The 17,461-nt window shown below is 39.7% G+C and overlaps 1 protein-coding gene across 1 annotated transcript in view; it reads right to left on the reverse strand.

Annotated features, from left to right (window-relative positions):
* Nucleotides 1–16,303, reverse strand: part of Gab3 (GRB2 associated binding protein 3) — a gene marked incomplete at its 3' end in the record, with an annotated part of 61,151 nt that extends 44,848 nt beyond the window's left edge. The window contains exon 1 of the mRNA XM_021188509.1: nucleotides 16,190–16,303. Coding sequence (XP_021044168.1) covers nucleotides 16,190–16,261 — 72 coding nt within the window. The remainder of the gene's footprint in view (nucleotides 1–16,189) is intronic.
* Nucleotides 16,304–17,461: the final 1,158 nt, after the last annotated feature.

Below are 17,461 nucleotides of genomic sequence, written 5' to 3' on the forward strand. Positions count from 1 at the left end.
TTTCGAGACAGGGTTTCTCTGTATGGCCTGTCCTGGAACTCACTCTGTAGACCAGGCTGGCCTCGAACTCAGAAATCTGCCTGCCTCTGCCTCCCAAGCGCTGGGATTAAAGGCGTGCGCCACCACTCCCGGCACTGGGGTCTTGAGAACTAGAGTAGAGAACCTTTCAGGACTGAGGGTTCAGGTTCTCTCACAGTTAAAGAGCCTGAACTTGCTGAGGTATTGGATAAGCAGAGAAAAAAATGTGAATTATGGAGTGAAATGTCACTGTTCTGCATTCTTATGACAATTTAGTAAGCAACCTTTTCTTTCTTCTTTCTCTTTTATGCTACTTTAAGTTGTGTTGGAGCTAGTAAAATTTACAACTGAATCCACAGAAAGACAAGAGCCATCATGTAGACCATCCCACCTCCTTTCATACAAAAGGAAAGAAACAAGTAGGCAATGGTGGCAGTAGATTTCTCACCAGCCCTAGACCTGACATGTGGTTTAGGGTGTTTTTTCCTGGCTGTTTAACCTCAAAGCTTGTTTCTCTAGCCCTCTCACTATTTCTGTGAACTACTCAATATTGTTTTGATAAGCAACTTTTTGCTGTTGGACATGTTTCTAGGAAAGTATAGTTTACCAAAAGTGACCTAGAGTGACTAACCATATTAATTTCCATAGGAAAAACAGAAAGTTGACAATAATCTAAACACACAAAATAATGCCAGTCCGGTTTTATAGAAGAATTCTGCTTGACTATGGTAAGTTTGTAGTTTTTATAAGGTAAATATAACATTTATGCAAAAATCTTCTAAAGGTTTAGAGACAATAAAACCAAAGACTATAAATAACCAGAACTGGAATTTACTCCAGAAATGTACAAGTAGTTCATTATTAAATAACTAATAGTATTGTTGCTTTAATAGGAAAAAATTAAAAATCAAATGATCATTTCTAGAAATGTTGAAATATTTTAATCAGAAAAACGCAGGAAAACAGAAATAGCAAGCTTACTAAAGTAAAAGTATCTTCTATCCTGACTGGTTTGACCTTTCAGGAGGAAAGCTTCTGCCACATCTCATGGCAACAGCCACAACAGCACCTATGTCCTGGCCCACTGCAAATAAATCTTCAAAAGCTTTGCTTATTCCTTCTACCACTCTTAATTCAGATAAGATACAGAAGATGTGATCTGGCTTCCCCAATGATTGTCTAGAGTGACAAAAGGAGATGAGAGCCCTAAGGGAAATGGCAGAATTTTTTTTCTTCCTTCCTTGTTGAAAAACAGTATTTTGAGGTGCAGTGCTTTTTATAGAACTTGTTCAAATAGATCCTCCATGACTCAATAGCTGGCTTTATTTTCTTGTAAAGCTGTAGCATATTAAGTATCAGTTTTTTCTGTTCCTTTTTCCATTATCTTCATTATCCTGGGCTTATGATTATAACAGTACATTGGCTGAAGTTCTATTTTCTAGAAAACCCAGCTAAAGACAAAAGCAATACTTTTATACAAACAAAAGCCAGTTAGTAGATATAGTGAAAAAAGACCTCAGCTACAAATAACCAAATTGAAATTTGCTAGTCATAAACTTAATAGGAAATGCATAAAAGTCAATACTAAGAAAATAACCTAACTTTTAATTACAGTTTTTCATATGATATATTGCTATTGTATTTTCCCCACCACAGACCCCTCCCAGCTCCTCCCACCTTCCTACCCACCAAACTTTATTCTTCATTCTTACTGTCAAAATTTAAAAAATCAAAACAAACAAAAAGTCCCAATACCAATTATATCATGCATAGAATCCATTGTATGTTAACTATTCCTGGGCTCAACTCACAGAGACTGTACTATGACAGAATGTATAGGATCTGCACAGATTCAAACCAGATAAAGTTCCAAGACTCTGAAGGAAGAGTGAACACAAAGTTCCACCCCTAGCCAAGAAGCTATGTGTAATTGCTATCTGCTGGGAAAATGTAGATAACCTACCGAATGTTTTTAAACTAAATTACATGACTTGATTGAACATTCTGTAACACTGGAAGTCATATAAGGAGGGCCATAGAATTCCTTATTACTCACAATCTACTGAAACCTTAAATGAATAGGTTAAGGAGTATGGCTACCACAATATTAAGAGTATAGAAATCAACCTGTGACACTACTTCTGCGGAGAAAAGTGTACACATTGAGTGCCTTTTTGATGGTGGTGCACCACCAACCAACCTGATTGTCAATGGCTAGTTAATTATCATACCAGTTAATTTTTATTAAAAATTTGGCAGTTGTGTTGCTGTCTGTTGTATTGCAAGCCTTGGGAAATCTCCAGTGTTTGTGGCTCTGGCATGGGATGGAAGGTTGTGGAGGGGTAACTGGGAAGTGGGATATCATTTGAGATGTAAATGAATGGAGTGATTAATAAAAAAGAAATGAAATGTGAAGATGTGGTACAATTCAAATGCGGTATGGAGCTTTTAAAAGCAGGCATCTTTTTTTATTTGGAACAGAATCATCCTAGAATGCAGAGACTCAGATAACTCAAATACTCAGAGACTCAAATGTTTATCCAGATAACTTTTGCCTCAATAAAACTGGGATGGTTGGTACTATTCCCTTGAAAGTGGAACTTCAGAAGGAACCTAGTTTATTGTGCATAATTAGTTAACATGATGACTTGGTGAATGATTCTAATGAAGCTTGTATAGGGGTATTGAAAAGCAGTTTTACTACCCACATGCTTGACAGAATTGTAGTCTCTAAATTTGTGTTATAATCAACATATTTAAGCATTTAGCAAAAGATTCTTTCAAGTAAGCATTTTAAATGTTCTTCTTAGGGCTGGAGAGATGACTCAGTGGTTAAGAGCACTGACTGTTCTTTTGGATGTCCTGAGTTCAATTCCCGGCAACCACATGGTGACTTACAACCATCTGTAATGGGATCTGATGCCCTCTTCTGGTGTGTCCTGAAGACTGGGACAGTGTACTCAGATACATAACATAAATAAATAAATCTTTAAATGTTCTTGTTAGGGTCTGGAGAGATGGGTCTCTTGGTAAGTGTACATTATGTATAAACATAAGGACCTGACTTTGGATCCCCAGAATCCACATAAAAACAAGATGTAGTTACTCATCCACCTGCAACCACAGTGCTTTAGGAGCCAGACACAAGATAGTTAGGCTTGTTGGCCACCAGCCTAGCTACAGGTTCAGTGAGAAATCCTGCCTCAGAGAAATAAAGTAGAGAATGATAAAGCAGGACATCCAACATCTTCCTCTGGCCTCTGTGTACACACAGGGCACACAAACTTGGACACACAGAGACACATACACACATGTTCATAATTTCGTCCAAATAAAATTTCATTTTAAAGATTGTATCTGTCTGTCTATGTGCATCTGTGTGTTTGCACAAGTGTGAGTGCAGCTGCATGCCTTGCATGCACCTGTGTGTGTGTGTGTGTGTGTGTGTGTGTGTGTGTACAAAAGCTAGAAAAGGATGTCAGTTACTTCAGAGTTAAGAGTTCTGGGCATCTACAGGACAGCCAGCTTGTTACTAGATGCCGGAATCTGAACTTCAGACATCATGACTGTGCAGCACTCTTAACTACTAAACCATTTCCAGTCCTCTCCCCCTGTCCATTTTTAAAGATATATAGTCTTTAAATCTACTCCTGTGCCAGAATCTTATTAATGTGTAAGAAATATAGAAAAGGGAAGAGAGGCCCCTTGGTCTTGCAAACTTTATATGACCCAGCACAGGGGAATGCCAGGGCCAAGAAGTGGGAGTGGGTGGGTAGGGGAGCAGGGGCGGGGGAGGATATAGGGAACTTTTGGGATAGCATTTGAAATGTAAATAAAGCAAATATCTAATAAAAATGGGAAAAAATCTTAAGACAAAAAAGAATGTGATTCATAAGCTTTTCCAATAAAATTATATGCATAAAAGAGAAATACAGAAAAATTAGGTGTTTAAAATTCAAGCACTATAGTGGTATGTTTTTCACATTACACAGAAGTAAAATTCTAGAAACTAAGAATATTTTCAACCTTATGTAGTTTGTTCCTCCAGTTATTTCAAACATTGTAGGGCTTATATGGATATTACATACCCATTATATGTTCACCTCTCCAATAATCATGCCAGCATATAACAGTTTTGTTCAAACATTTTTTTAAAACCAAATCTTTCTTTGTTTCCTTCCTTCCTTCCTTTGGCAGGATGATTATTTAATTTCCTGATTCCTTGCTTACTGAAAAAAAAAATCTCATTCTGTAACTCACACTGGCCTGGAACTCGTATAGCCCATGGTGTCCTCACATTCAGGCAGATCTCCTGCCTCAGCTTCCTGAGTACTGGAATTATAGGTGTGAGCCATCATGCCTGGTTATTTAATGCCTTTCAAAGTCTTGCTATGTGATACCTTAATTTTGAAAATGTACATTGTTAGAAAAGTACACAACTTTAATACTTTAAGACTGGCAGGTAGAATTTGTGGAGGCTAATTCTCCTACAGAGTAATGTAATTATAGAGGCCTCCAGCTTCTCTGTGACCCATGACCCAAGGAATAAGCTACTATCCCACACTCTCATGCCCCTAACACCACTTTCATGTCACATGTGTACTCTCCAAATTTCTTTCCCTAAAACCTCTTTTGCTTCCTCTCATGATCCCCTTTCTACATTGCTGACTTCTATCCACACTCATACCCACATAACTACATATACATAAAAATCAAAGCTAAGATCAGTATATGAAATAGAACATGCAGTATTGGTGTTTATGAGTTTGGATTATCTCAGTTAATATAGTAATTTCCAAACCCATTAATTTTCTTCAGATTTCATCTTTCTTTATGGCTGAATGAAACCACATTATGTATATGTGGCACATTTGTGATGGGGGCTCTCTTATGTGTTGTAGGTTATTTGGCAGCATACCTGATCTCTACCCACTAGATGCCAGGAGCATTCTCAAAAACATTTTTTGTTTGTTTGTTTGTTTTTGTTTTTTCATTTTTTCGAGACAGGGTTTCTCTGTATAGCTCTGGCTGTTCCGGAACTCACTTTGTAGACCAGGCTGGCCTCAAACTCAGAAACCTGCCTGCCTCTGCCTCCCAAGTGCTGGGATTAAAGGTGTGTGCCACCATGCCCGGCAACAATTTTAATAACAAAAACATCTCCAAATGTTTTAAATGTATCTTTTGTTTGAAAGGATTAACAAATTTATAGTTAACTAACACTTTTAAAAGTTTTCTAAATAGTCACCCTGCAAGGGCAAAATGTACTCTCATGGAAAACCTAGATTGGGACTATCAGAAAGGAACAAAAGCAGATCATCAAGAATCAAGAATCAAAAAAAAAAAAAAAAGTTTGAAGAATATAAAATCAAACCCAAAAACCTCTTCCTCAAATACCATAAATATATTCTTCCTGCCTCAAAAACTTTGCACCTGCTGCTCCTTCTTTCTAGGAATCCATTCCTGTAAATTTCTCAAGCTAGCATTCATTCAGTGGTCTTACAATCTGTGGTGAGAGGTGGGATCTGTTACCTTATATTATTACAGACAGAGCCCAGGACCTTGTTCAACCTTCACAGCTGCCTGTTGAATGTGGCAGGCTGTGAGAACAAGTACACCAGATCATTTCATTTCCTCGGCTTCTTCCCTCTCATGAAGGTAGGATGGAAGTGGGGATGGGGAGGGTTACTACTGCATTTTGTCTAATAGCACTAAGCCTAGCAAACAGCGCTAGTTTCTTTGATTTTTTCCATATCTAATAAAGAATTCATCACTATATACTTACTCAGCTCTTATGCACTGGGGCAATACCCTGAGTTTGATGTTTGAAGACTCTGGGCAAATAAAAATAGTGCCTCTGGAATCAGTGAAAACCAGCACAGCCCACAGAATATAGGGACGTCTCAGAACCAGTAGTGCTCCTGGTGATGGTTTGTATATGCTTGGCCCAGGGAGTGGTACTATTAAAAGTTGTGACCTTGTTGGAGGTGTGTCACTGTGGGTGTGGGCTATAAGACCCTCATCCTAGCTGCCTGAAAGTCAGTATCCTGTTAGCAGCCTTCAGATGAACATGTAGAACTCCCAGCTCTTCCTGTACCAGGCCTGCTTGGATGCTGCCGTGTTCCTGCCTTGATAATGTACTGAACCTCTTAACCTGTAAGCTAGCCCAAATTAAATGTTGTCCTTATAAGAGTTGCCTTGGTCATGGTGTCTGTTCAGAGCAGTAAAACACTAAGACAGAAGTTGGTACCAGAGACTGGGGTGTTGCTGCGATAGGCCTGACCATGCTTTTGTTTGGAAGAATGTAAACTTGGAGACTTTGGATTTGCAAAGCCATGGGATGTTTTCAGTGGGGTTTAATGAGTCATCTTAGTATAAATATGGAAGACTTTCTTGCTGTGAGTAATTTGAACTGTGCACACCGGACTCAAGAGGTTTCAGTAGAGAACTTCAGTATGTGACTTAGAGATTGTTTTGTAGTATTTTGGTGAAGAACATAGCTGCTTTTTGCCCTTGTTTAAAGAGTCTGCCTGAGACTAAGGTAAAGAGATTTATATTAATTGCATTGGCAAAGGAAGTCTCAAAAAAAGCCCAGCAGAGACTTTGTTCTCTGGTTGAGTCTCATGAAGAGCATTTTAAACAAGCATAGCAAGATGAAAAAGAAAAATATATAAAATATATGGTTAGAGTATTAAAGGGACTCCAGGAAGTAAAATGGAGCTGAATCCTGTGCTCAAGGATATTAAATTGAATTAATAAGGGAGTAGTGACCTTGGGGCAAGATCCTACCCAGCTAAATTAAGGTCCAGGCATGGCAGAATAAGCCTTTAATCTCAGGAGGAAATGGCAAAGAGATCTCTGAGTTGAAGGCCAGCCTTGAACAGAGTAGGTTCTAGATGAAGAAAAGCTTAAGTCCACGCATAGTAGTACATGCCTTTAATCCCAGCATTACAGGAGACAGAGCCATGGAGATCTTTGAGTACAAGGTCAATCTACATAACAAGTTTCAGGACAGCCAAGCTAAGGCAGTGAAGAAGTTGGAAAACAAAGATGGTGATAATATAATAAAGCTGGGGGGGCATGTTCTAGCTAGCAGAACTCAGCAGCTTTGGCCATGTGACTCTGGCTTTAGAGTCAAGAACAGAAGGTACTACTGGGAAATTTGACGATGGTTAGCTGGAGCTAAGTAATTAGTGGTGATTAAGAAGAGACAAGCATTTCTGAGGTAAAACCTTCTGGGAAGTGTTTTCTGAAAGCACAAGAAGCAATGTTCCAGAGGTAACCAAGGTTGTACCTCATGCTGCAGCTGAACTTGGTAATGTTTAAAAATCACTCAAGTGGTACTGGTTTTGAAGGTATGAAGGAGTCATGGAGAGCAGCTGAGGCTTGGCACTGTGAGAGACCAGGAAAGGCCATTGGTGGGGGTGCAGCCTCAGTTGTAGTTGATGGCCCAGGATTGAAGGGGGTCATGCAAAGGAGTTGAGGCTTGGCACCATGAAGAGAGACTATGAGAGACTATTGGTGAAGCCTAGTTGGAGTGGAACACCCCAGTGTATTTGAGATGCCAGTTCCATGGAATGATCATCAAGAACAGCAGCGGCAGTTTAGTGGATCAACCTGAGCTTAGAGTGCTACAAAGGGCAGAGCTAGAGAAATGACTCTAGCCCCTTGAAGGAGCCCAGAAGATCATGTGTGGATCCCAGACACTGAAACAAGAAGCTGTAACATTGAAGTTGCCTTGGAGACCCCAACATGTTCAAGATGCCAGAGCTGTGGGTTATCTGCTAAGGAAAGCTGTTAATAGAGTGGAACTAGCCCAAGAGAAATAAGTTGTTGTAGTCAACAAAGATAAAAAAAAAAAAGGAGTTGGAGATCTGAAGACCTCCTTGAAATCAGGCATGGAGATGCAGTGTTTGGAGTTTGTTCAGCTAGTTTCCTGTCTTGCTTTGAGGATTAAGTGATCATATGAATCTCAGAAGTGTCTTTGAACTTTGGACTTTTAACATTGTTGAGACTAATGTAGATTCTGGGGAACTTTGAAGTTGGACTAAATGTATTTTGTATTATGCTGTTTAGGTATGGCCCCCCAAAACTCATGTTTGAACAAGCCTGTGGGAGCCAGGGAGCAGAATATGATGTTTGTATATGCTTTGCCCAGGGAGTGGAACTATTAAAAGTTGTGGCCTTGTTGGAGTAGGTGTGTCACTGTGAGGATTAAGTGATCATATGAATCTCAGAAGTGTCTTTGAACTTTGGACTTTTAACATTGTTGAGACTAATCTTTATTTTGTAATTATATAGGTCTTTTTCCTTTTATTGAAAATAATATTTTTCTCAGATAATATAGCCTGATTACATTTCCCCTTCCTTTACTCCTCCCAATTCCTTTCTGCCTCCCCTCCCATCTGAATCCACTTTGTTTCTGTCTCTCATTAGAAGGCAAACAGGCTTCAAATGGATAATAGTAAAATGCAATTAATATGATATAATGTAATGTAATGTAATAAAATATAATGATAAAACAAAAACAAACCCATCAGAATTGGACAAAACAAATAAAAGGAAAAGAGCACAAAAGAAAGCACAAGAATCCGAGAACATCTCATTCATCCACTTAGAAATCCATATAAAAGTACTAAACTTGAAGCTATAATGTGAACACAGGAGACCTGGTGCAGACCTGTGCAGGCCCTGTGCATACTGCCTCTGTCCCTGTGAGTTCATATGAACTTTTCTCATGTTGATTTTGAGGGTCTTGTTTCCTTGGTGTCTCCCTCTGGCTCTTACACTCTTTCTGCCTACTCTGCCACAGGATTCCTGAACTCTGCGGGGAGAGATTTGATGGTGACATCTCATTTAGGGTTGAGTGTTCCAAGGGTTCTCACTCTCTGCATAATGTCTGACTGATTGAGGGTCTCTGTTATTCCCATCTGCTGCAGGAGGAGGCTCCTCTGATGATGGCTGAGCAAGATATGAATCTTTATTGATATGTTTGTGTGTGTGTGTGTGTGTGTTTACTTTTGTTTTCATTTGTTTGTTTGTTTTTAGACCAGTAGTATTGGGTTTTACCCTAGGTATCTGGGATATCTAGTAGGTTCTTGGTCACCCAAGGGCAGAGGCAGTATGCACAGGGCCTGCACAGGTCTGCACCAGGTCTCCTGTGTTCATATTATGGCTTCAAGTTTAGTACTTTTGGGTATGGGTTCCATCTCATGGAGTGAGCCTTAAGTCAAATCTTATATTGGTTAGTTACTCCCACAAGCTTTATGTCACCATTGCACTAGAATATTTTGTAAGCAGGACACCATTGTAGGTCAGAGGGTTTGTGGCTGGGTTGGTGTTTACACTTCTCATTTGGTAGAGTACAGAATGCCTTCCTTTACCAAAGACCATAGCACATAGGAGTGAAATGCTCTTGTGGGCACCAGTTCAGCTTCTCTGTGTTCAGTGGGGTCTTGCTGTCAGTTTGTGGAGAACAACCTAAAGTCTTGGCAACAGCTGGGTTGTTTGGGGATTCCTGTGGAGCCCCTTTGGTCATCAATTCAATTAGATGTAACTCAATCCAGGCACTGAAAGCTTCATTTGGTGATAAAGGATGTCCAGTTAGAGCTCTGCCTTCCCCATTATTTGGTGATTTCATTTAGATTGCTTTCATATATGTATATTTTTTAGGAAGATTCCATCCATAACTATCTATTCTATTTCCCTTTCTAAATGAGATCTATCTGTCCCTCACTGTCTTAGGGTTTTACTGCTGTGAACAGACACCATGACCAAGGCAACTTTTATAAAGGACAACATTTCATTAAGGCTGACTTACAGGTTCCACAGTTCAGTCCATTATTATCAAGGCAGGAGCATGGCAGCATCCAGGTAAGCATGGTGGAGGAGGAGCTGAGAGTTCTACATCTTAATCTGAAGGCTGCTAACCGAATACTGACTTCCAGGCAGCTGGGATGAGGCTCTTAAAGCCCACACCAACAGTGACATACCTACTCAAACAAGGCCACACCTACTCCAGCAAGGCTACACCTCCTAATAGTGCCACTCCCTGGCCCAAACATATACAAACCATCACACTTAACTCTATACCTAACCTCTGTTGTTCTATGGATTATAGCTTGGTTATCATTGACTTAACAACTAATATTCACATAGAAGTGCATACATACCATATTTCTCTATCTGGATCTGAGATACCTCACTTAAGATGATTTTTTTTCTAGTTCAATCCAATTACCTATGAATTTAGTGATTACATCCTTTTATAACTGAGTAATACTTTGTGGTACAAATGTACCACATTTTCTTAATCTGTCATCTGTTAAGAAATGGTTAAATTGTTTCTAATTTGTAGACATTATGAATAGAGCAGCAATAAACATGGTTAAGCAAGTATCTCTGTGGAAAGATGAAGAGTCCTTTGGGTATATGCCCAAGAGTGCTATAGCTGGATCCTGAGGTAGATCAGTTATCTTCTTCCTAAGGAACTGTCACATTTATTTCCAAAGTGGCTGTGCAAGTTTGCACTACCACCAGGAGTATTCCCCCTTGCTCCACATCCTCACCAGCATGTGCTGTCCCTTGTGGTTTTTATCTTAGCCATTCTGTCAGGTATAAGATGGAATCTCAGAGTTACTTTCATTTGTACTTCCCTGATGGCTAAAGATGTTGAGCATTTTAAGTATTTTTTCAGCCATTAAATTTTCTCTTTGGGGAATTCTCTGTTTGGATCTGTACTCCATTTTTCATTTGGGTTATTTGTTTTCTTGATATTTGCTTTTTAAAATTCTTTATATATTTTGGGTATTAGCCTTCTATCAGATATGTAGTGGGTAAAAATCTTTTCCCATTCTACAAGTTGCCATTTTGTCCAAATGATTGTATCCTTTGCTTTACAGAAGCTTTACAGTTTCATAGGGTCCCATATATTAACTGTTATCTTGGTGTTTGTGCTAATGTTGTTCTGTTCAAAAGGTTTTTTCCTGTGATAATGAGTTTAAGGCTATTCCTTAAAATTACGAATCAATTTTTTTATTTAAATACTGGTGTAAAAATCCTCGGCAAAATACTTGCAAGCTAAATTCAACAATGTATTTAAAAGATGGTAGCACAGTCCTTTAATGTTTTGAAGCAAAGAACAAGAGGTTACTTCATAATAATAAGTGGGTTGATTAACCAAACAATCCTAACAGATCTCAGGTTACACATCAGGCTATTAATTTGAAATATGGAGAGTCACAGAAGCCTGAAGGAAGGGACAAAAGGCAACACTTGCTTGCCTGGTCAGTGACTATTGTGTACATAAGAAAAATTCAGCTGAAATAGTAAGTTGGAAGCAGAATGTAGTCCAGTAGGGCTTCTTAATTTATTTTTCTACTTGTGACTTCCCACTTCATCCAAGAAATTTTTATTCAATTCCAGCACATAAATATATAAACTAAGTACCCAAATCAAACATCCATTGATAATAAATAATAAAGAAAAATATTTTAAAACACTTTTTCAGTAGGCATATGATCCTATTTACTTTGCTGAAAGCAAATCTTCATACTAATACAATATATGTGCTTATTTATTTTTAAATAAAGAATTAAATCTTGGGCCTGTTTTGTAGGTAAAGTCACTTGTCACTAAGCTTGAAAACCTGAATTGGATCCTTGGAACCCACATGGTGGAAAAAGAGAATGCTTACACATTGTCCCTTGACCTTCATATGCATACTATGGTTAATGTGTGCACATACTCTCATGCAGTTGTCCACACATAACAAATAAATATAAAAACTAAACTTACCTGAAATTTGATCCTGCAGGACATAGAGTATTAATTTTTCTGAGTTGAATGATTTTATAATCATTAATACTGATAATATTGATTTGCATAAATTATGTAATTAAAATTGATAAATGTTTAGGGCTATTCCAGAAATTGTTGAAAATTTTATATTAATCCTAAGTCACATGTATTTACTGATTTTTTTGTGAAATGCAAGCCAACACACAGCAATTTTAAAAACCAAACACTCTAAAATGATATAATACAAAGATACACACTGAGGAATGACAATAGGAAAATATTGAAAGTGAAAATGTTGAAAATTTCTCTAAGCAATTATCTTTCTATAAGAACAGAAAATTTTTATGTGCCATAGAAACAACCTAAGTTATAACATAATAATGGTATTATAACCTGTGCCAAGGCATTTTAGGAAGTGTTTGTTGGTGTGATGGCTCACACATGAAAAGTATGCATGTTGGATCTTCAAAACCAAGGCTTCAGTGAAGTTGTAGGATGCACAATGGGTAAACACTGTCAGAAACACCTTGGATTCATTATTCATTTGGCTTTGATAGGTGCACATTTAGCAAGGTTTTACTGTTGCTAAATTTTGGTCAACATCCACATTCAGTTATATAACCTATATTGTGTGATAACCACAGTTTAACAAGGTAGGTTGTACTGGAAAAAGATGGAGCCCTCTGTGGTGGTTTGAATGTACTTGGCCCAGGAGTGGAACTACTGGGAGGTGTGGCCTTGTTGGAGGAGGTGTGGTCTTGTTGGAGGAAGTATCATTGTGGAGGTGGGTTTGGAGACCTTCCTGCTAACTGCCTGGAACAAGATGTAGAATTCTCAGCTCCTCATGTTCCATGCCTTCCTGTAAGCTGCCATGCTCCTCACTTGAAGATAATGGACTTAAACTCTGAACCTGGAAGTCAGCCCCAATTAAACATTCTTTGTTCTTTAGAAGAGTTGCCTTTCGGGGGGCGGGGGCAGTGATGGGCTCAGCAGTTCAGAGCACTGACTGCTCTTCCAGAACTCCTGAGTTCAATTTCCAGCAACCACATGGTGGCTCAAAACCATCTGTAATGGGATCCGATGCCCTTTTCTGGTGTGTCTGAACACAACTACAGTGTACTCATATACATAAAATAAATAAATTATTTTTTAAAAATTAAAAAAAAAAAAGAATTGCCAGGAAACAATTGTCTTTGAGGGAGGAAAAAAGCAGTCTCTTTTTTTAAAAGAAAAAAAAAGTTATCAACCAGGGACTAAAAGTCAAGATTTATGCCTTGGAATGTTGGTAATATGGCTCCTAAGTTCTCTTATGAAAAGTCTTGTCCATCATCACATTCTCCACACATCTCTACTTTCTCCACTGTTACTACTGCAGGCCAACTTCACCAAAAAAATAACAAAATAACAAACTATGTGTGACAAAAAGTCTACATATCCAAGTCTTCCCCAAATCATGAGACACTAATAAACTCTCCTAAGTCAGTCTATTGAAGACAAATACAAAACAAAATTGGGGGGGGGGAGTTCATGAAGATGGGTCGTCCATAAATCTTGTTCTACAGAATCACCATCTTGAATCAGCTATTGGAAAGTTCATGCCACTCTGAAAACATCCAGTGATTCTTTAAATGACTCTCATTAGGGGCATCAAGGAATTCCACCCAGGGAGCAGCACTGCAAGTTCTACCTGCCCATGTGTGACACAGGAACATGTTTTTGCCTCCTCAGTATCAATGCATCTTCTCTCTCTCTCTCTCTCTCTCTCTCTCTCTCTCTCTCTCTCTCTCTCTCTCTCTCTCTCCCTCTCTCTTTTAAGAATTATATTTTATTTTTTGGCCGGGCAGTGGTGGTGCATGCCTTTAATCCCAGCACTTGGGAAGCAGAGACAAGAGGATTTCTGAGTTCGAGGTCAGCCTGGTCTACAGAGTGAGTTCTAGGACAGCCAGGGCTACACAGAGAAACCCTATTTCGAAAACACCAAAAAAAAAAAAAAAAAAAAAACTATTTTTTTTATTAAAATGAATATACTGTCACTGTCTTCAGACACACCAGAAGAGGGCATCAGATCATATTACAGATGGTTGTGAGCCACCATGTGGTTGCTGAGAATTGAACTCAGGACCTCTGGAAGAGCAGTCGATGCTCTTAACCCCTGAGCCATCTCTCTAGCCCATCAATACATCTTCAAAGCAGCTGAAAAGTTAGGGAAATAGCTTGGATGAGAGATGTGGGACTCTGTGCTTAGGAACTTGTGAAATCAAAAACATGATGTCGGGCCAGGTATAGTGGCAATGCCTTTAATCTCAGCACTCAAGAAGCAAAGACAGGTAGATCTCTGACTTTCAGGCCAAAATGGTCTACACAGTGGGTTCTAACACAGCCAAGGCTATGTAAAGGCCCTGTCTCAGAGAGAAAGATGGGGGGGAGGTGTCATACTGCTATTATTCAAAGAAGTGTTTATATTTTCCATCTGTGATGGCTACATGCTAAGTAGAACAACATTCTTTTATTCAATAGCACAAACAACAAAAACCTATCATCATAACAGAAGTGGATGCTCACAGTCAGCTATTGGATGGAACACAGGGCCTCAATGGAGGAGCTAGAGAAAGTACCCAAGGTGCTGAAGGGGTCTGTAAACCCTATAGGTGGAACAACAATATGAACTAACCAGTACCCCCAGAGCTCATGTCTCTAGCTGTATATATAGCAGAAGATGGCCTAATTGGCCATCATTGGGAAGAGAGGCCCCTAGGTCTTGCAAACTTTATATGCCCTAGTACAGGGGAATGCTAGGGCCAAGAAGTGGGAGTGGGTGGGTAGGGGAGCAGGGCCGGGGGAGGATATAGGGAACTTTCAGGATAGCATTTGAAATGTAAATGAAGAAAATATCTAATAAAAAAAGAATATGCTGAGGAGGGACATGATGAGAAAAAGAGATTGTATGGAAGACTGCTAAGAGTGAGTCACTGTCTAACTCAGAAATGGGGGAAGGGAGCACTGAGAAACTTCATATTTAGGAAAAACTTCTGTTACAAATTTTAGAAATATCCATACATTATTGATATCTTCTTATAATTGCACCCCTGAACTTCTACATGATATGTGCTCTTTAATATGTAAAAAAAAAAAAAAAAAAAAAAGTACTGGCTGGTGAAATAGGGACACCAGTTAGAAAGCTATAGACACAAGTACTAGGTAGAACCCCATTTGTGATGGAATGCCTCAGCTGAGTGCAAACCTGGGCAGGGTAGTTCCCACCTGCATGCTTTGGTTTTGCAGAGAAATTAGAAATTATAAAGGACAAGGATCCATCAAGCTACTTCCAGCTCCACCAAACCCCAAAGGCAAGAAATCCTAATATCTATATATACCCTAACCCCCTGGAGACTAAAGTGATTCTTGTTAATGGCTAAAGACAGCTCAGTAACAATCGAGTCTTTAAGCAGAATATTTTTACGATTTTTTGTTTTTGTTTTGTTTTGTTTTGTTTTGTTTTTCGAGACAGGATTTTTCTGTGCAGTCCTGGCTGTCCTGGAACTCACTCTGTAGACCAGGATGCTCTCGAACTCAGAAATCCGCCTGCCTCTGCCTCCCGAGTGCTGGGATTAAAGGCGTGCACCACCACGCCCGGCTTTATTTTTACGATCTTATCCTAAGAACACTAGATATAATGAACTTTTTGAGTTGAACTTTTTGAGTTGTGTGCAACTTGTTTAAATGTGGTCATATGATGGGTAGAAAAATGTACTTTTCGGGTGTTCCTTATTTCATAATAGGAAATGTCAATGGTTCCGGCTGTACTAGAAAAGCTCGATGTCATCATAAAGAATATGCTGAGAAGGGACATAATGAGAAAAGAGTTACACTGTGTGGTAGGCTCCCAACAGGAGTGTTCTATGATAGCTATAACAGTACTCATTACAAGAGGAATGCAGCAGCTTCACTGAGTGGCCCACACAAGTTTCCTCTTACTGTCCACTTCCCTATCCCTCGCCCTGTTCTCTCTCTGAAATGGAATTTCAGTTAGAGACAGGGCACCCTTTAGAGAAGTCTCTCTGGTTGTTCCAGCATACAAGCTGGGTTGGGGATTTTAGCTCCAACCCATCTCCATCTACCACAAACTGTGGCAGTATAAAAACACTGAACACAGCAGGCAAGGTGCACCAGGCCAGCCTGCTGCAGGACTCAGCAGAACAGCTCGATGTGCGATTTCACTTTCCAACGTCCAATGGCCTCGCTGGTAGCTAGGGCTCTGGGAACAGTTATATTTGGCGCGCCTAGAGTCAGGGACTCCCCAGGGGCACACATGGCCACCCCATGAGCAGAGAACCGAGGGCACGAAGGCCAGGGTTGAGTTGGCACCCCTACTCACATAGCGCTGCAGTTTCCTCTCAGGAGGCGACTTGACGAGCCAGCCCATGCACACAGTGTCACCAGTGCTCATCCTGGCCACCGCAGCCGCCTACACCACCGCCGCTGCTGCTTCCTCCAACTGGGTTGGCCGCCTGCGGCAGGAGGAAGTCTAGCAAGGGATGCCATGGGGCGGACCTACCTACATAGCGCCGCCCCAAGCTGCTGAGCGACGCCCCCTCCTCCCCCCCCCCCCCGCCACCCCAGCTGTTCTTGAGTTTAGACTGCGGGGGCAGAATAAGCAGCAAAGGTAAGAAGGCCCCTTCGAGCAATTGCTGTGCTGCAGGAGGCTCTGCTTTTGGAGACCCCAAGCTGAATGCTCTGCTGCTGTCTCCCAGGTGCCTAGAATGTTACCTTCATAGTTTAAGCAGAGGGAGGAAGGAGCCTGACACCCCCTCCTCCCCCCAGGAAAACATTAGGTGACCTAATGGCAGCCAATGATCCTGTTGCTTTCATCACCATCCCTGAAGAGTTATGTTAAAAGGGTTGGTTTCCTTGAGTCGGACGCTGAAGAACAAAAATCTATGGTTCATATCTGTCATGTATATAGTTAAGAGAGAAAGAAAGACTCCTCTTCCACTTCCCTGCTGCACTTGATTGTTTGCAAAGTAATGTGATTTTTATGCCCCTCTTCCAAAGATCATTGTGTTCAATAATGAGCTTCCAGGGCAGAACTGTTTAAATGTTCTTTTTTTTTTTTTGTGTGTGTGTGTGTGTGTTATTTTAAAATATTTATTGGATTAAACATTTTACAAATGAATTCAATTATAATATAAGATGCAAAGTTGAACGAACAATACATGAGTTGAACCATGGTAATAGCAGTAGACATATTAAAGTTGAAGATGGGAAGCTCATGAGGCCTTAACTCTATACAAAGAACAACGGCAACTGAGAAATGGGGTGAGCAAAAGAAATCATTTTCTCCAGGTATATGAGCACACCAATTATTTATAAAATATTGAATGGTCAACTCTGAAAACACACACACAGATAGATAGATAGATAGATAGATAGATAGATAGATAGATAGATAGATAGATAGATAGATAGGTAGATAGATAGTATACAGATACAATATATAGAGTGTACAGTTAGGTATTTAGAAATACATATTTATATGTATGCTTTTAACTATTAATGAAAAAAACGAGATCATAAATTTGTAAGAGAGCAAGGAGTACAAGGGAAAATATAAAGGGAGAAAAGAGGAGGGGGAGAAATGATATAAATA

This window comes from Mus pahari, chromosome X, assembly GCF_900095145.1.
Source record: "Mus pahari chromosome X, PAHARI_EIJ_v1.1, whole genome shotgun sequence".
Taxonomy (NCBI): Eukaryota; Metazoa; Chordata; class Mammalia; order Rodentia; family Muridae; genus Mus; species Mus pahari.